At 32.3% G+C, this 21,024-nt stretch overlaps 1 protein-coding gene across 1 annotated transcript in view; it reads left to right on the top strand.

The window, feature by feature from the left end:
• The window catches only part of MS3_00006924 (uncharacterized protein), a gene marked incomplete at its 3' end in the record, with an annotated part of 29,698 nt that extends 21,456 nt beyond the window's left edge, over window positions 1–8,242 (top strand). Inside the window, exons 7-8 of the mRNA XM_035729647.2 lie at window positions 2,086–3,089; window positions 7,685–8,242. Coding sequence (XP_035586456.2) covers window positions 2,086–3,089; window positions 7,685–8,242 — 1,562 coding nt within the window. The remainder of the gene's footprint in view (window positions 1–2,085; window positions 3,090–7,684) is intronic.
• Between the last annotated feature and the right edge of the window lie 12,782 nt (window positions 8,243–21,024).

The raw sequence follows: 21,024 nt of genomic DNA, 5'->3' as shown, positions 1-21,024 counted from the left end.
ACGTGTAATATAATAATCATTCTAATTACCTTTTTGCATATTCATTATTGGAATTCAACATTAGCACTGACATTTTTTTTCTGTCTATTTCCCAATTGAATTGATTTATTTACATAAATATAAATGGAAGAATGTACGAACTTTCTCATACATAATAATATCCTAGATAGAGTTGTGAAATTTAACTGTATAAAGGAATTCTTCATTGCGAGAAGAAAAATCGGGATATTACTAGTCTAGCTAATTATTATTATTATTATTATTATTGAATTTTGCATACTTGTTATTGTCTAGTGTGTGTTTTTTTTGTTGCTGGTTGTAGCAGTTTTTTCTAGACATGTAAATATTCCGTATATTAATTTACTATTTTTATTCTGTTCAATCGGAACATCTACCCTACCAAGAACATAGTTATTTGTAATTGTAGGATGTTGTGAAGATTGTTAGATTTAAAATTCCACATTATAGATTATTGAAAAAAATCAGTGGACAGATGTTTCATTTTAGTATGCGGCTCCCCATCAGTATCCGAACCCACAAGCCCACTAGGGTTCGCGGGTTGACTGAAGTTAGAAATATAAACCGTTGGACATCAACTCAGTGATTGGATAAAGAGACGGCATACCACGAATCTCAAAGGTCTTGGGTTCAATTCCCAATGGGGTCGCTAGTATATGATCCTTAACTAACTGAATTTTGTTAACAACGTTCAGTCTTTTGATATTTCTAGTCACTACATAATAAGTAAAAGTTAATTTCTTCAGAGTCCGGTCTGTGTAAACGCCTAAACTAATAACAAACTTGAAGGTAGTTTAGCACATTGGCTAATTCACTTAGTTTGAAAGTCTTATCAGTCCTGATGTGTTGATATTTACCAACATCTCGACTCGGATTCAGAAAGTCTGTTTGGTATTTGATAAACTACTTCACTTGTGTTGTAGGCAAAATATCCTTCTACCAACAAAAGAACAAGCATACTATAGATTAGTCCACTCTATATTACGATAAAGATGTTAACCATGGTCCCCAAAAGTGGGAAATATGCATATGCCTTAAGTTTTCTAATCAGATGTTTTCGAAGCATTACTCGTGTATCTTGGAAAAACTGTATGAGTAATGTTGAGGTTAGATACGGGTTACTAGGTTAAGATAGCTAATTAGTTGATAAAGTAGTGAACCATTATCGATTGAAATTGTTAGGATACGTGTTACATGTGTCTAATTGCTTACCTTAACAAGCGATTTTGCGTAGTGTGAAATTAATTTAAAAGAAATCTAGAAGCAGTCAAACCAACCATGGTGTCTGTTTATGGTCTGAGCTATTTCAGTAAACACAGGTTACCTGGTTGAGGTTTGCGTGATAACCGCAATCGGTGATTGGATATTTCTGATGACTTAGTTCAAAATCAATCATGGTAGCACAGATACATTTGCTCTATATCTTGAATTCCAGTATATATTACACCATCTGATTCTATCTTGTCAAACCGTACTCTCGATATTTAGTCCTTCCCATTATCATTACTACTACATTATATTGATTTGTCTACTATTTATCGTATTCATCTCATTTCGTCTTGCTAATTTGATATAGAAGTTTGGATCAATAAACACTTGTACCAGACTATACGTTGCTTATGACTAACTGAATTATCAAATAAATAGCGATTAGAAGTCAAAATCTTTTACATGAATCTATACACTTTATTTAATCATTCATTTCTATCAGGTTATGTTTTCTGTTCATAGAGTAGATTGGAATTTATTAATTTATGTATAAAATATTATCCCCAGTAATAATATTGAATAGTGAAATAATGTGTGATATATTTTTATGTTGTCATTCTTTAGAAATTTCAACTCTTTACCTTTAATATTTATTAAGTGTACATATTGTACTTAATAGTTAATACTACTACTGTCTCATCTTTTCCCTCTCTCTTTATTGACAATCATACAAATACTTGTTTGTTTGTTGAATTTCTATATATATATCTGTGTATTAATGGTAGTGATATCGTATATATTTCATTTGACAAGTTCTCTCTGTCATTATTATTATTATTAATTTTATTATTTAACCAGATCATGTGGATTTGACAGATAATCGGAATTTATTGTCAGCCCTTGACTTAATACCTGATGATATATTGATTGAATTACTTAAAGAAGATAGAGCAAGTTTATGGGGTGATCCTGTTACGAGTAATAATAATAACAATAGAAGTAATCGCGCAACCAATTCAGTTTTATCAGCTCCTTATGAATGTAACACGGAGTCGCCTTGTTCAATTGTTGATAATACTAATAATAATAACAATATTAACGATAATTACATACCAATAAAATGTGTAGAGAACAATGAAGAAGATTATAGTGTTAATTATAATCCATGTGATACATCCAGTATACATGATTCCATTGATGATTGGATTGATTTCAATGTAACTGATTCTGTTTCACGATTAAATTCATTGGAAAATCTTCATAAAAGGAATGTAAGCAGTTCAAATCTATCAGATGATTCTAATAGTGGTGGAAGTAGTAGTAATAGTAGTTGGATTCCATTAAATCTGATTCATCATACATGGTCATCTGCAATTGCTAATGAAAAACTATCCAATTCTAATTACAATTATAATAATATTAATTTAATGAATGGTTTTAATCAACGTCATTTCAATTGCCCACATCGCGTTATCTCAGATTTGACTGCTGCATTAATCCTACCAGATGTTGAACGTCGTTTAAAAGCGTCAATTTCTGCAACACATTCTACTACTTCTACTAATCATAAGAATAAACGTAATAAATCAAATTTGCCATCATCAACAATTTGTTCATCGATTCTTAGTTCACAAGCATCATCTCAAACTACTTTCTCAGCAATTACAACAGGTACTACAAAAACACATCAATCATGTTGTTCCGGTAAACGTAGACGTAATGCTTCTGAATCACCTCCACTATCCACTTATAATACAACATCGTTTAATAACAATAATGTTATAAAATCGTCATTATCATCATCTGATTGTTGGAAACAAAGTATGAACAATATTCAAGTTATTTCACCTAATTTAATGAAGGTAAATTTTAGGAATATTCTTTTTCTATGTTCTACATTTAAAATGTTTTTAATGATCATGTCTCATAGTTAACATCATGAATTGACTTTGGTTAGGTAACCATTTAAAGTTAGAAAGCATTAGACGGTTGTATTGTTCTAGTATGGTACACTTCATCACTGAGTATCTACGACTCCACTGGATACTTAACTTGGGACGTTTAGATCTTTCGACTAGCGCTTAAGCATTAGATCATTTAGTGAGGATCCAATCGTTTATATTTCCTAACTTCAAGTACCTTGCTTGTTCCACAACCATTTTCCAGTGTCATTAGTGAGTAACTGTTTTACACTCTACATAGTTGAACTCCATTGATAACGGCTTCTCATTAAATACTCCAGGATTTACCTATCGAAATTAGTCACCAGTGAGCACGAATCTTGGAGGTTTTGAGTTCTTCTTCCTTCGGTAGAGTCGTGGATAAGTATTTCTGTGCTAAGACGAAATAACTGTCCAGTACTTGCTAGTTTTTATTGATTGTTTAACTATGGTTACTTCATGATGTAAGCTATAAAATTCAACAATTCTCATAAACTCTTTACATTAATAATCAATCCATAACTGTTGAGTCTTCGATTTATTATTCCTCTCTTCTGCTTACTTTTCTCTGAACAGTGGTGTGTGCGAGGGGATTATTGTCTTGCATAAATAATATGACGATGTCTATATACGTGTGGTTTACAATCTCTATTGTGAGAATGTTATATCCTGTTATAAGAATTGAATTCAATTTTTTTTTACTTCCTTTCAATTTATAGATCAAATATCCTTCGTATATTTGGTTTGTATGTTGTATGGTTTTTTCAATCGGTTTTTTCACTTTGTGAAAAGTAGTCTGTTAAAAAAAATTTGATTAATTAGTTAGTATATAAACTTCCTTCGATTGAGTTATCTATGATTTCTGTGTTATTATATTTACTGTATGCTACTGCCCCAGTTGCATAGAAATATTTATCGACATTAAATGGTCCAGTAATCTCGAAGTAATCGCAAGCAAAAGTAACATACCTTGTGTTTGGAAATTGTCGAATTGTACTATCTACATACGGTTGACATTAATATACCATCTTCCTATATGCTAACCTAACCAGGTTCTTGAATGAGAAAACCCGGAGCCACTAGTAGAAAGCTTTTATTGGCTAACCCAATTCGAAAATATGTGCGCAAGTCATTCATAAACACATTTATGTTTCCTTCAGAAAATTAATCCACGATTTCAACCAGTAACTTTCAATGGAGAGTTTTTGCCAACAAGTTTTAAATCTGTACAATATCAAATATGTACTTATATCTCAAAATGATAATCAATACTTTATCTACTGACAATATTATTATGATTATTACTTTGAACATGGTAACAGAGAGGTAAAATAAACAAACGCACAAAAATGTTATTCCTATTAAGAAACTCAAAATGTGGTCATTACGATTGTAGTGTCGGTTACTATGTCAAGCCCACATAACTTATTCTAGCTTCTGGACAGGCCAGTTTATCCATTCTTCTTGAGTCACGTTTTGATAGTGTGTTAACCACTCACTTAGCAAACCTGCTTGTTTTTACATTAGCGTATGTATGTACACTTCTTATCCTATTCATCACATGTTTGTAACCTATTTTTATCTGGCTATAAATATTGATTAATGCTTAATTAAATGGAGTTGCCTCGTACACCTGCACTGCGCGGCATCTCGCCTCTCTTTTCTTCACTTCGTCCCTCTGATTGTCTGTCCAGATCAATGAGTATAAAAAACATACCTATTCAAACACCCATTCTCGTATTTCACTTATATAATTCCGTTATTCACCAATGCGATTTAAGTCGATGATTATATTCGAGGATTGACGATATGTGTATTTCACCAATTGGAGTCAGATTTAGGACCACTAAAAGATCTTTAATATTTATGAACTTTGGAAATGAACTCACCGAAAGTAAACTCTTCTCTAAACCACATTGTATTATTTCTTCATGTCTGAATGTGTATAATCCATTTATCATATTGTTCCCACCAAAAGCTAATCCAAATCTTGACTAATAGTGTGGACTCATCAGTATCTCCTACTTAACATTTTGTCTGTACCTGATTCTCCCGGTTTATCACTCCATAATATGGGCTGTTATCACTTTAATTAGAGATGTTTGTTTCGTTTTTTTTCTAGAAACTGACCAATCCGATGTAGGAATAGAATATGAATGGTACCTATTCATTTATTACTGTCTAGTAACCCATGTTTTCTCTTTCGAGTCTTTATTTGTTCACTGTTCCTATCGATTCAACTGCTATGTGACCACACAATTAAGTGACCTGATATCACACTTACTATGCTTTGATATTTGGTGGTTGTGGATGGACTAGGTATAGAAATATTTCGGTCATTCAAAGGGTTAGTCGCACTGTCAACACTTCAGTGGTAACGTCTTAAATTATAAAACTTAGTCACAGGAGTTTGAATCCTATGAGGACTACCAGTTTTCTTAAAACTACAATTATGCCTTGCTAATGGGTCCGAATTAGTACGAAGCATCAATCTCGGCTTTCCTACTGATTACCTTTAAGCACCTCACATCGATATGTACAGTCTCAGTTTATTTTAATTGAAGCAGTAATAAAGTGAACAATTTCACGGAGTTAATAATTACAGTGACTTAATACTTTAAAATAAAACACTATAGATAACGTCGATTTTAACACTTACTCAGTCTTTCTAAACGATACTGGTGTAATATTCCTATTACTCAGTTTATTACGTAATATTACAGGATAAATATCATAGGTTTTTGAATTTACTTTCAAAACAAAAGGTTGTAATAAGAACTTTGAGGAACAGTTACTAACTTTTTTTCAGAGATTTTGGATAGAGCCTTACTATTTTACCGACCCCAAATTCTACCCGAAAAAGCTCCAAGCTTGTCGAATTATTGTACATGTTAGTCTGGTGATATATAAGTTAATCATAACACTAAATTTAATCGACCAATAATATAACCCCTTTTTGTTTCTAATAATAAGACGTCTTTCAGCCATTCAACATTTTTTGTATTGACAAGAATTTTCCTTATATGATTATTCAATGTCTCATACTGTGGTCTCAACTTGAACTGGATATGTTTAGATATTTACTGGTATAAAGTCAACTTTTTCGTGTGTTTCAGTCATTTGTACTTAACTGCAGAATGGTGGAGTGGGAGTCAATAGTTAAGGTATTCCACTTCCAATCATTAGACCACAGGTCCGAGTCGTCGCTCCACCTACTTTAATTTGGAGTGACCAGGTAGTATCACTGAGCCTCATACATAAAGTTGCAACTCAACACCGAGTACATGAATCGATATTTAGTGCAGTTGGGAAATATCCTGTTGGTTGACGGTATTTATGTATACACTGTTTCAATCGTTTCATTTATTACAAGAATCATCTATAATTTTCATCTAAAAAAAATCCCAATTTTATAATGTTGAAAAACTTCCTTGACTTTGCGAAATGTTAATATGAGCATTTGTTTGTTTACTTGATCTATATCCCAATTTAAAACGCATTACTTCACCTTTCGCCTTTAATTAGAATAATTTCGATTTTGTTGACTAGTTTTTTTTGTTAATCTTACCACCAGTAATGCGTAATCTTCACATTAATAGTCTGTTGAGTTTTCTCTTATCAGTGTATGGAAATATTGATGACTACGGTGTTATATATGTGGCATTGATTCGCTTATATAAATCGTCGCATATCCAGAATATCAGTACTATGCCAACATTTTTAAACTGAGTTCAATAACCGTTCACAGGATGTTCACACATATTTATTGCTAAGGTTAAGACCTCTTTGTTCTCTGCCTAATGAGATACTTATGCCTGTATGTGTCATATAGAAAAATGAAGCGACTATTCAATATTACTCAATTATATATCAAGTTACTAGAAATATATATTCGGTTTATTACTTTCTAAATCTAGGAAACTTATGTATGCTGGTCAACAGTACCACTGAAAAAGAAATCTGTTACACAACATGTATGCATTACACTTTTCATCAGCATACCCAAAGAGGATTTTGCTGACGTTGTCTCTCCAATAAATGTATGAACTAAGGTTATAAAGCTTTATTTCACAAAATTATATATGTATCAATCTTATTATCCATAAAACATACACATACACCCCTTGCCATTTGTTGCAGTTCATTTTTTTTCTCATATATGTTTAAGTTGTCATACAAAACACCCTTTTTCATTCCTGAGAAATTTGTCTTTGCAAGATTTCTTGTCGTTTATTATAAAACTATAATCATCTTTAAATATTTTGATTAAAATTGTTTAAATGGATTACAATTGTTGAAGTATCTTTTGTATACCAAAACACATACAGTATATCTGACCATATTAAATCCGATCATGTGTATTAGTTATTTCTCTTCATAATTATTACAATTTCAGTCAATAAGATGATCATAAAAGCAAATTCATTATTCTAAACTATTTTTTTAATTATTAATGGAAGTATTCAATTTTCATTTCATGGTTTTACTAACATTATTTTCTTTCTTATGTAATCTAGCGTCCATATCATTCAAAAACTTTAATATCAGTTGGTAATCATAATGATAGTAATAATAATACGTCACATTGTCTAAAAACAACAGCAGCAGTTCAATTGGACTCGGAAACCTTGAATTCAAAAGTCAGTAACAATAATAACAATGACAAAAATCATAATTGTTCAACAATTGAACAACAACAAACTATTGAACAAACTGTTGGCGGACATTATGAACAGAATGCTAATCATAACGTGGTCAAGATTAATTTAACTGAAGAACAGGAACAAGAACGAGAACAACAATTATTTGTAAATTCTACCAATGCTATCACTAATAATAATAATTCAACTAATTTATTTCCTACTAAATTACGTATGCAACATGAATCAAGAAAACGTTTAAAAAAGCATCAAAAATCATCTACATTAACTTGTCGAACTTTGTTCACACCTCCTTCTTATTCCATTGATAAATATATCATACCTAGACCGGTTCTGCCTAGGCGTCATTCAATGTTGGCTTCATCATATAATCTCGTAGTTTCCGATTATGGTTTTACGCATTTACCTCATTGACAATAATGACAATTTCATGTATTTATGTAAGCGTGTGTATGTTTGTTTGTTTTATTATCTACTGCCTACACTACTACTTGATACCTCCTCTCAAAGTCATATCTCTCTTCGTTAACATTATTTTCAGTTTTTGTCTGTTTTGGGTTGTGTTTTTTTCTTTGCAACTTTGTTTTCATTTAGTATGATGATTTCACGTCGTTATGTTTCTCTACTGATTATTTGTATCGTAATGATTCTCATATTAATCTCCATACATATATTTAAACTAAGTAGAACTTGACCACCTCCCCTCTGTGTGTGTGTGTGTGCACGTAAAGAGAGGATTCTTATCATGATTTATTGACTACCTTTTCATTTGTTTGTTTTTTCTGTGTTAATTATTTGTTGTGGTTGTCATTTATATCATTCACTTTCTGAAGGACGATTCATGTAATGTTTAGTTTGTTATACATACATAAATATATCATTTGTCATCTCTTCCTAAATATTTGTACTTATTACATTTCCCTACCTGTAAGTAGTTCAAGTAATCTGTTTTCATCTATCAAGTCTTATGAAATTCAATTACCCCCACCACTAAATAAATGATACTAATGCAACAATCATTGATTGATTCTATTTATTTGTTCAGGTTACATTTTCTTCCATCATCAATTCTAGGCATATTTCTTTCTTTACCATTTACTTCTAGTATTCCATTTCTTTTCTAGATTTTTTTAGTGCGCCATATCCAACATAATTCTCCCTACATTTTGTACATTCTCTTATCTCTCTCTCTTGCTCTTCCTCTCAAACATAAATTCAGTAATTCATATTGTATTAATCCTGGTTATTATCAGTCGTCGTTGTTGTTGTCGTTGTTTTTATTTATCTTGATTACTTCTCCATAAATATAAACATAAGATCTCGTATTTGTTGTTTCATTTCACTTCTTTATTTTGTTTTCCTCAACTATACACAAAATATATGTGTAGTTTTTTTTGTCTTATCCTCTCTCTTATTACTTATATAATCAATATGATAATGTCATTAGTATTTTGATTATGAACTAAACATTAACTACTTCTCAACTAATTCTCTATTCTACATACAGTTCTTTATTATCATTTGTTTGTTTTTATTTTCGTACTTAAAACAAACAAATAATAAAACTACCTTGGTTTGTTGCATTTTCATTATTTGACCAATAAATTATTAAATACTTTCTATATAGACTGTTCTATTGATGAATAAAAGATCTTGATAGTATTATTTATTTATTCATTTATTTAACTTTTATACTTTTCAATGTTGAATTTCTTTCAACTATATACATATATAATTCTTGTGATAAGTGCAAATTTTTATGTTCATTTATGTTTCTGTTTAAGACAAGTCACATATATGATATGTTGAATTCATATATGAAATATATTTGAAAGTGAGATTAAAATCTATCCTCATTCTAATTGTTCTAAAATTCATGGTTAATTTTGTTGTTGTTGTTGTTGTTTATTTTTCAGAATTCATCCCCTTTTTTATGATTGAATTCACCTGATGACGTGGTATTGAACGTTTGATAGAAAACGTTTTTTTGGGGGATGGATAGATAAATATATTGTAGATACACTGTAACCAACAGACTATCTATATATGACCTAAAAGGCGTAAGAAGTGTGTGTGTGTGTGTGTTGAGCAGCAACATGATATATGGTTTGATATGGTTGGTGGTCAACTGGAGTGTTTTCTGGGTTGATTTGATGGTCATTTGTGATGTATGTAGATTGATGTAGCAATTTATCGTTGTATAAATAGTCTCATTTTAAACAAAGATAGATAGTGATCAGCAGTGGAATCCAGGGCGCGCTTTTCGTCCTATTTGGGACTCATTAACTGGATATACGTGCATCTGAGACTCGAACCAACTTCTGTTCGCTTCAAACGCAAACGTTATCCACTTAGCTACTGAGTCCTGATAGCCACTTACTTGTGCACAGTGTGTACATATGCCAATAAGAGACTGATCAATTTCAGTCCTGAACATCAATGGGAAGATACAAGTAAACAATACCGAGTGAGCAAGTGACCACCAGGACGCAGTAGCGAAGTGGATAACGTGATGGCGTTTGGAGCGAATGGTACTGGGTTCGAGTCCCAGGTTGAATACTAACTCGTGCAGGTACATCCACTTGACGAGTCCCAAATAGGATGAAACACGCATCCTGCATTCCACTACTAGCCACTATCAATCTTTGTTTATAATGCTTATGAATTAAAATAGTACGCACTGTATGCACATATGCCAATATGAGACTGATCAATTGCAGTCCCAAACATTATTGGGATTCAAGTAAACTATACCGAGTCTCATTTTATATCGTCAAAATATTTAGTAAGATACGTATAAGGGAAATCCACATGGATAAAGCCTCATAATTAATCATGTGAATAAGTACAAAATAATTAATTAACACCTATTTTATTCACATGAATAGTTGGCCTCATCACTAATTTGTACAAGGCTTGTGCAAGCTTGTTATATAAATGTATCATGGAAAATTTAAAACTTGCGTGGCTGTATGCTTACTACAAATAATATAAGACTACTACAACGTACATGCATCTCTATGGTTAAGAAATAGTTGAGTTCCAGCCTGTTTCTTTATATACAAATAGCTAATTGGACCACTTAGTATAATGTAAGTCAATATAGTTTCCTATATTTGTACAAGAAGTTGTAGCAGCATTAAAGACAAGTAAAAATGAGGAACTTTTATTTGTTATAGTATAGGGGAGAATGTAAAATAACCACCATCATTTCGTAGCTAGTTTTTAGCGAGTCAAAAAAGCTTTGTGTAAATGAGTAGTTTATGGAAAAGAAAACAATAACGTTATAAAGTGTAAACATGTTCTACACACAATGAATCTATTAAAGTCCTCTACAGTCTACTTTGTCTGCATCTTGAAGAAAAAATAGCATAAATGAGTTCTTAGAGTCGTAGATTATCCCTTTTCGCTAACCCTTACTATTATTTAGATATATTTCCAAGAGTTCCCACACTGTTCCTAGTTATAACCAAGTATTTAGGATAGAGATAAGCGGTTCGGTGCTATATTTGAAACATGCTTTGTAGTTAAGGGTGAATTTCGTGCAAAAATGCTCGGAGGGGGGGTCGTCTGATTGCTTCTTCCATAATCTTAATACAGCTGGATTACTATTTATTTTGGGATTAATTCTATGAGGTCAGGATATAAAGATAATGTCGATACACCTGTCATATATAACCTACTGAGATAGCATTGAATGTTTATAAAGCTTCTTTTTGTTATCACTTTAGACGTTTTCAGCAGTAAAAAATGCATTTTTAAAGGTCATCATAAGTGGTATTCGAATTTCACCTTAAAACTTGAAAATTGCGTTCTTGATCCTGATTAGCCCGCCCATACGCCAAAATATAATCGATTTAACCTAACGACATTTGACATCCACACATCAAGTATGAATCTTAATGTAGATAGATCGTTTGAGAATAAACATTAGGTGAAGTTATCCAGTATGATTTTTGATAATAGTGCTTAAGATAATGCATCACGAAATAGCAATTAAACGGCACTGTAATAGAACAGATGTATAAAAATAATTAATGGTAACTTTAACTACTTTTTATTAGTTAGTAGCATCGCTAAAGACCATTCAAAATCTATGGCATCATTTTTTCCTTGTTTGAAGTGTTGACAGTTCGATTTCCCCAAATTAACATTGTCAATTTTATATTTAAATAAATTCGTTAACTGATATTCATTTCTCTGGATATCACATCTAGAAAAATTTGGAATTTCCAACTTAATAAATACGAAAATATAAGCGCTCGCGCACGAGACTGATAGGTCATGGGTTCGAATCTCGTGAGGCGGGATCGTGAATGTTCAATGCTGAGGAGCGTATATATAATGAGTGCATTTATGAAATAGATATTTACAAGATATATTCAAAACTCAAAACCTAAAGAAAACAAAAAGGTATGTATCTGCACCATTGCGACCGATTCTGAACCATATCACCCTACATTTTCAACCAGTAGTTACAACAATCACATGAACCGCAACCAGTTATTCTGCACTTAACAACATGGCTCAGTTCAACAATTAATCACGTACTCACTAGCGACTAGCTTCAAGATTGATTTTCTGGGATTCTATTGAGAAGCCTTGACCAGTGGAGTTCAATCCATATCGAGTTTGATACATTTACTCATCGAAGACAACAGAAGATGGTCGCGCAATATCGTGGATTGGTTGAAGGTAGATATTAGCACCGATGGATCCTAGCTCAATAGTCTAAAGATTAAGTGTTCGCGCTCGATACCGGAGGTCCTGGGTTCGAGTCCTACGCGGGGGACCATATGTGTGTATTACTGAGGAGTCGCATACTAGGACGAAACGGTCTTCCAGTGCTCTTAGGTTCTCAATGGTGGTTTGACATTGATCGGCTCATGATCTCAATTACGGATTAACGTCTTCATGGACTAATGCCTCGTCTTAGCCCTCTGCTTGCTTTTTTCCAGACTACTACTACACCAGAAAATATCATAGTTCAATGTAAGTGGTTGTTGGTCATACGTAATACACATCCCAAATACCTTGGTCTAAGAAGACTCAATAGCCGATTTATCACGTTCGTCTAGCACTCGGTGCTCCCAACATCCGAAGGAATCTGCTCAAATACTGGCAATTCGCAAATATTTTCTAGCTATAAAAGTCGTGTTTTAAAGTTATAAATTAGGACTTGACTCGAAAAAAGCCAGTCAAGCTTTTTAAATCCATCCCGCGTGTTGTTTAATTGAATTATGACCTTGAGTGGGAATTAATTAAAGTTATTTGTCTTTCTAATTAGTGTTTTGCGAAAGGTTATATCAAAAATAAACCAGATATTATATCGAATTATTACATATGAGCAATATATATCACTAGGTCAATTGTTAATAGTATTAGGTTACATTGACAGTTGGTCCTACCAGGTAACATAAAATAATTTAGTGTGCTTGAATTTTAGAATAATAAAATTTAGAATATCTGAATTAATTTGCAAACGTTTTGCAGTAATCTTTGTGTAAAACAGCTCAGAAGCATGGTTCACTGTGCAAGTAATGGCAACGTCGCAAATTATTGAGGATTTTTGTGTCCTTGTTATACATACTACTGTTTAACTGTCTAAGTAGATAAGCTGATTGTTTTTCTGAAATCAGGCAGATAAACTGAATCTCTGATGTTAAAGTTGTTTTGGTGGGTGGTAAATATGCTTGATACTCATGTCTTAATTTCATTGATTGATGAAAGACCTACAAAATTCATGTCTGAAATTGCTGACCTTTTGAATATATTTTATTAACATGGGGATTTGTGGAGATTGTAGTATTTTCACAGTTGAATTCATGAGTCGGTTTGAGCTAGACCACCATTGCAAATTTGGAGGCAATGGATGGCCGCTTTGTCCTAGTATGGAACTCCCTCAGTAGTGAGCATCCACGATCCCTCACGCGAGGCTCGAACCCCGAACATTCGGTCTTGTGTGAAAACACTTAACCCTTAGACCACTGAGCTGGCATCTAACGATGTTAATTTCTAACTTCATTCGATCCATGATCTCGTGCAACCCTTCATCCATCGTCTGGGGTGAATAACTTTTTCACACCAGACACAGATTGGACTCAGTGGTCTAGAGGTTAAGCATACATGACTGAAGGTCCTTGGTTCCAGTCCCGTGTGAAGGACCGTGGATGCGCGCTGTTGAGGAGTCCCATACATGGACGAAACGGCCATCCAGTGCCTCCAGGTTTTCAACGGTGGCCTAGCTTCGATCGACTCGTGAATCCAACTATGGGGATACTTCATTCAGAATTGGTGAAAACTGCTTCATAAGATAAATTTCTAAAAGCTTTTATTTCGTTAGAATAAATACAGTTTGTTGTATAAATGTCCACTATCATCATTTTGGTGACAAAATCACTTCCTTTTGGAACTAGATCTCGTGTTGAACTCATCGGCACACTGGAACGAAACACAATTTTAACAAGTTTTTCAAATGAGATTGGTTCCTAATTGAGACTAACTTTATTTCATTAGTTTAATTAAATTTTGAATGTAACGAAAGCATCACAAATCTTATAAGTCCTGAATCAGATCCTTTATAATTTATGCACATTGTTGAGAAAACATATACTAAGCAGGAAAACAATTATCCATTCCACCTTAGTTATTGACAGTTGCCAAATTAAATTCCGTTTTAGCTGTAAACTCTAAAAATGGAACAATTTACGTTAAACTCTTATTTTAACATCTTATTTGATTAAAATTTATAAAAATAGAATTTTCCTGATGGATAAATCATTTCGTTTTTTTATCTTGGTTACTCTAAGCTTAAATATTATGAATCAATTAAGTTTCTACTCCCCTACCCCATAACAGTTTATCAAGTGATATATATATATATATATATATATATATATATATATATATATATATATATATATATATATATATTCACTATAGTGATTATTTTATTGTTTCTAAGTTAAAATTGAAACAAAATGAACAAGAAACAAGTATTCACTTAATATGTCTGTTGAGTTAATTGCAACATTTGAATCAAGAAATCTTTATACATGTACACTTCTATAACATGATTGAATTTATCTGTATAAAGTAAACAGCTGTTGTTAATTATTAGGTAATATAGCTTTAACGAGAACTGAATGATGTAATGATTATCTGAAGCAGACAACAAGATAGGTAGGTAGGTAGGTAGAGAAATAGATAGACAGGTGTACAAATAAACATAACATTTGTCTAAGAAATAAATGTCTCTTTTCAGAATTAAAAATTTTTTTAGACCCATTACATACAGTTGGCATACTACTTTTTGTCTCTTATTCAGTTTATTTTTATATAGTTACTAAAGAATTATATTTGAACAGAATCTGAACAATTATTTTGATCTATAAAATTGAAATTTTGATTATGTAAAACTGATTAGTTAGGTCCTGGGTTGGAATCCCGCGAGGCGGGTTCGTGGATGCGCACTACTGAGGAATCCCGCAATAGGACGAAACGGCCTTCCAGTGCTCCCAGGTTTTTCATGGTGGTCTAGCTTTAATTTGACTCATGATCTCAACTACTTAAATTACTACAATCTCTACAAAACCTCTTCTGATACTAAAACTAATTAATACATTTGTTTAGAATATGGTAAATAAAACACTTAGCTCTAGAGAAAAAGACTAGTCTATAAAGTAAATTCCGATAATATTGTTCAGAAGAGCAACCATCTACTTTAGAGATCATAACATCAACATTCACATATTGAGCTACAGATATTCTTCATTTGGAAGCACTAGATGACCGTTTCGTCCTAGTATAGGACTTCTCAGCAGTGCGCATATGTGATTCGTTAAGATAGTATATTCTGACTAGACTAGTTATATATTTTTTCATTTATAGAATAGATGCAATGTCTGAAATATGGAACAAAGTAATTCAACTCAATCGTAATTAGTCCCTCGTAAAATATTGATTAATTCTAAATATTTTATGTCACGTTTATTTTTAATCCCATTCACTCATATTTATCTCTTTTTAATTACATAGTTGATGGTAGTTTTTATTTGTTTAGTTAACACATATTCTTGAGTGTTCCCTTATTAACTTTGATTACCTTAAAACGATGATAATTCTCATAACCTGTACTTCTGTGTATGTATGTAGGTTTTGATTTAACACCAAATCTCTACAAACAAACAAACAAAAAAGCTAATTCTTGAAAAAAAAATAACATAATCCCTTTATTTTCATTGATTCAATCATTTGTTCATTAAGAATTACCACTTGTAAATTAAGAAGATAAAATATTCATTATGTTCATTTGTGTACACCTGACTGAATTTTATTATTCTATGTAATACCTGCCCATTCGTTTTCAGTTTATGATAGGTAATTTGAAACAAATGTAGGTAAACATTTTTTTAAAGGAAAGAAAGAAAAATCTCGGAAATTTTAGGGACATTAACACCATTGGATGCCGTCTTAGTGGTCTAGAGTTTAGGCGTTCGTGCATGAGACCGATAGGTCCTGGGTTCGAATCTCGTGAGGCGGGGTCGTGGATGTGCACTGCTGAGGAGTCCCATAATAGGACGAAACGGTCATCCAGTGTTTCCAGGTTTTCATTGGTGGTCTAGCTTCAATTTGACTCATGATCTCAATTATTGAAATTACAAATAAATTCATTAGACAATAATTCATCAGTAGGTAGATAGTGTATTTTGTTTAATTTGGTGACTTGTGAATATTTGTACAATTGAGAGATTAGTCTATGTGGTTGATTGATTGATAGAGATTTGAAAAATATTAAAAATGTTAAAGTAATGAACATGTGATTTGTAACAACTTAAACAGAAAGTATCTTAGGTGGTTGGAGATAATTGGACGGAGACTTCAATTGTAGATTTTGAATAATTTTTTTACTGGTCAACAATCCATACCTTCAGGTAACCGATACTGTTAGTGGGATTTGAATTTGAGTCACTCAGCCTCACAGTCCACGTGTTGCTAGATTAATTAGAAGAGTGTCCATCCTGAAAATTAGATATTATTGATCTGCATACCATCAGTTCTACAGATTGTGAAACACCAGACTTGCTGCCAGTGGCTCGGATGAACTAAAAGAGATTCTGGGAGCTATCAGATGCAGCTGCTGCTTCATACTCGATAATACACTACAACTTCCAGGCTTTTTGGTGCTTAGGCAAACTTTGCAGAATTTTCTTACGTTAAAAACCTATATTTATCGTCAAACTCGTGGTTAGCTGGAATAGATCGACTTGCCTCAAAGGGTTATAAGACGTCTTTAGAAACACAGTGATCGTAAACTGTAGATAAGTGTCAAACAGGCTGGTAACTACTGGGACTCAATAGCTTAGTGGGCTGATTGTTGACATGTAAAGCGACAGATACAAGTTTCGAATCTCAGCTCCCATGCATCAACATTGGAATCTAGCCACATCCTGCTGACAAATCTCAAATAAGACGAAATACATATCTTAGATCTCAATATTGTTCGCTATCCAAAAGTATAATAGCCTGTAAATAAATTTGCTTTATAAGTTTCCTAAATTACTCTCATTAGTTCTATGTTATGAAGTTTGGGACTCATCCGCATTTTATGTTACTTGTATACCCCTGCTTTATCAAAATCATGAGTCTTGATTAGAATTTCAGCTAATTTTTTTACTTTATCAGTATAGGGTTGTGGAGATTGTTGAGTTTTTATTGAGACCATGAACCGATCAATGGTCGCGCAATATCATAGTTTAGTTGAAGTTAATCATTAACACCTTTGGCTCCCGTCCCAATGGACTAGAGATAAAGCATTTACTTTAGACCGGAGGTCTAGGATTCGAGTCCCATGTGTGGGATCGTGAATGGATACCGCAAAAGAGTCTCATACTAAGACGAAATGGCCGTTCAGTGCTTCCAGGTTTTCAATGGCGGTCTAACATTGATTGATTCATGATCTCAAGAAAAAAAACTCTTCACTTTAGCCGTTATTTAACACCAAGAAAGTTAGTTGTACAAACTCAACATCACTGTAACTAATTGATACAACATACATTTAGGCTTGTTATTTTTCACTGAAACTAATAATCATTTAACATTTAATTGTTTACTACATATATAAACTTAAATTTTCGCTAATAATATTGACTAAGAAAACCGAATTTTTCTAACTGGTATATCCCCCTTACCATATACATAACAATCTACGTTATATTTGGCTTCATATTTATTACCATTTATAGTTCCTCCCATAAAGATACATAAAATAAAAATATTAAAAAAAACAGTGTACATTTTCAATCCACCATTCTGTTTTATTATTATTTTCACTGAGGCATTTCATAACTTTCGAACTGATCATACTAATTATTTATTATTCTTTTTTTTTATTAGAAACCAATCAAATCAATATGGAATACACAATTGTATACGTTCTATCTTCTATCCAGCATAGATTTATTATAATGAAAATTGTATGTATTTGTTTATCTGTTATTGCAATCATATTCTGATTGTATTTGTTTTAGTAAAATATTTAAGTTAAATTGAGAAATGTGGGAATTTTTGTTTTGTTTTGTTAATTAATTAACGTTGGTTATTTGATATTGTCAGATTATATAATACAAATGAATTAGGTTAATTATCCCAATAACTAACTGGTCATTTATTTTATTCTTATACATACCTCTCCTCCTATCCATACATACAAACAAGCGTAAACAGCTACACATGATATATTTTAGTATCTATTTTGTAATAAAGAAATGTTGTTTTTTTTTCATGTGTGTATGTGTTTGGATTGTGGGGGGTGGTGGGGGAAAATGGTTGTTGAACGTTGTTGTTTTTTTCCCAAGGTTTAGATAGCTTCAATTATTCAACTTGAAATATGCATATATTTGTATAAATCAGTTATGATTTGTCCATTTGAAAATAAAACAATTAATTGTTATAAACATTTGAACTATAATAATAATTAACTTCTCTGAGATTAACGATTTAATCTTTGGTTAAATATACTCTCTCTCTCTCTCACACACACACACACACACAAGGTAATTGAATTTGGTATAAGGAAAGGAATACGTCGAAATGTATATACCCACATATTTAGTCAATATTTAATGAAATCAAGTGACTTTGTTTAATCAGTCATTCAGTTGCCTTCTCATTTGATCTGAAATATATCTTTATTGTAAAATAGCTACTGAAGAGAATAATAAATTTGGTTTGAATGAAATATGAATAGAAAGCTCATATATAGGGAATGAATATGAATACATGTAAATGTTATATTTAGTCAATATAACACTAGATATATACTACTAAAAAGTTCTAAATAGAATGTAACAACATCACAGTATACCTTGATTTTCAATTGTTCTATAGGTTGCTATCTAATCTTACAAATATCTGTGAAATACATATTTACATTATAACGCTGTAAGCATTCAGTGACAAATTTTGGTTACTTACTATCTGGAAAGCTGTGTCATAATATTTACATCCGTAAATCAGGATGAAACTGCTGAGGATAGTGAACATAGCTGTTTTCAAAGCTGTGGAGTGCAATTGCCAATAAATATCAACCAATATAAAACTTAATTTCATGAATTCTTACCAACTATCTTCAACCATCTAGTAAATATAATTATACCATAGAAACGAAATTAAGCAGTATTATCTATAAAAATTTAATACCTTACTAAAACCTAATTTCAATAATTTCATTCCATGGAAATGATGCATAATTATCATTCCTTAGGAATTTGTAAAATATAAACATCATACGAAATTTGTGGTTGGTATCCGTCATGGATTGGCAGCACTCATGTACATCTCTTACTTCCTAATGTATAAAATTACTGAGTACATGAATATCTACGCTCCCGAATGGAAAACTTAACTTGTAGATCAGTTTGTAGGGAATCAATGGTATATGCTTTCAATCTCAATCAATTCGCCATATGAGATTAATGATGAGTATCACCTTTTGATTTGACCGAACTCGACACAATTCATCAATAAGCAGATGACCATATTTTAGTAAAAAAAGTTTAATACGGCTGTTTGTTTCTTCCTGGTTTTTTAAAGCTAACTCTGGTTGATGACACTTTAAATTAAAATAAATTAAATTGTTTACTTGAATTTTCAATAGTTGAAATCATGAAACAATTGGTTCTAGACCACCATGGAAAACTTGGAGGCACTGGACGGCCGTTTCGTCCCAGTATGGGACTCCTCATCAGTGTGCATCCACGATCCCGCCCCCCACGAGATTCGAACCCAGGACCTATCAGTCTCGCGCCCGAGCGCCTAACCATTAGACCACTGAGCCGGCCGGTATCCAACAGTGTTAATGTCTAACTTCAACCAACCCACGAAACTACGCCACCGTACACCATTGTCTTCAGTGAGCTGATATCTTATTGGTAACGGCTTCTCACTAGAACTCCAGGAAATGCCTCTTGAAGTCAGTCACTAGTGAGCAAATGATTATTATCAGAAGTGGTTGTGTGGAGATTTTAGAAATTTCAATAGTTCAAATCATGAATCAATTGAATTTTCCCATTGATATTTAGGACTGCAATTAATCAGTCTCATATTGGCATATGTACATACTGTGCGTATTGCCTTAATTCGCAAGCTTTATAAGTAAAGATGGATAATGGCTAGTAGTGGAATACAGGATGCGTGTTTCATCTTATTTGGGACTCGCCGACTGGATGTACCTATATCTCATAATTGATGTTCACTCTAGGACTCAAACCCAGTACCTTTCATTTCAAACGCCATCGCGTTATCCACTTATTATAAACCATATTTGGCTGATATTTTATTTTTTTTAAAAAGACAGCTAGAAATAAGTTAAAATAAAAACAACTATTGATTTATTATTAATATACTATTTCTCTTAACTAATTTATGAATATGATTATGTATTTAATTATTTACTTGAGCACATAAATATTGGTACAAAGGGGCACCGAATGGATATGTGTGTGAGCTGTAATACTATTCGGATGACCAGACTGGAACAGGTATGATTATGTAATACATCAAGTATATAGAAAGTGTGATATAGTAAGGAATAATCAATATGTGAAAGATAATTTTTTTTTCAAATGTTTTATTAATATTTATAAGGTCAATTGCAAAAATCGATATGGTGATCAACAATCTGAGTTGTTCTCATA

This window comes from Schistosoma haematobium, chromosome 2, assembly GCF_000699445.3.
Source record: "Schistosoma haematobium chromosome 2, whole genome shotgun sequence".
Classification (NCBI taxonomy): Eukaryota; Metazoa; Platyhelminthes; class Trematoda; order Strigeidida; family Schistosomatidae; genus Schistosoma; species Schistosoma haematobium.
Note: the sequence above shows the minus strand (reverse complement) of the source record. Positions and strands in the feature narration are given on the sequence as shown.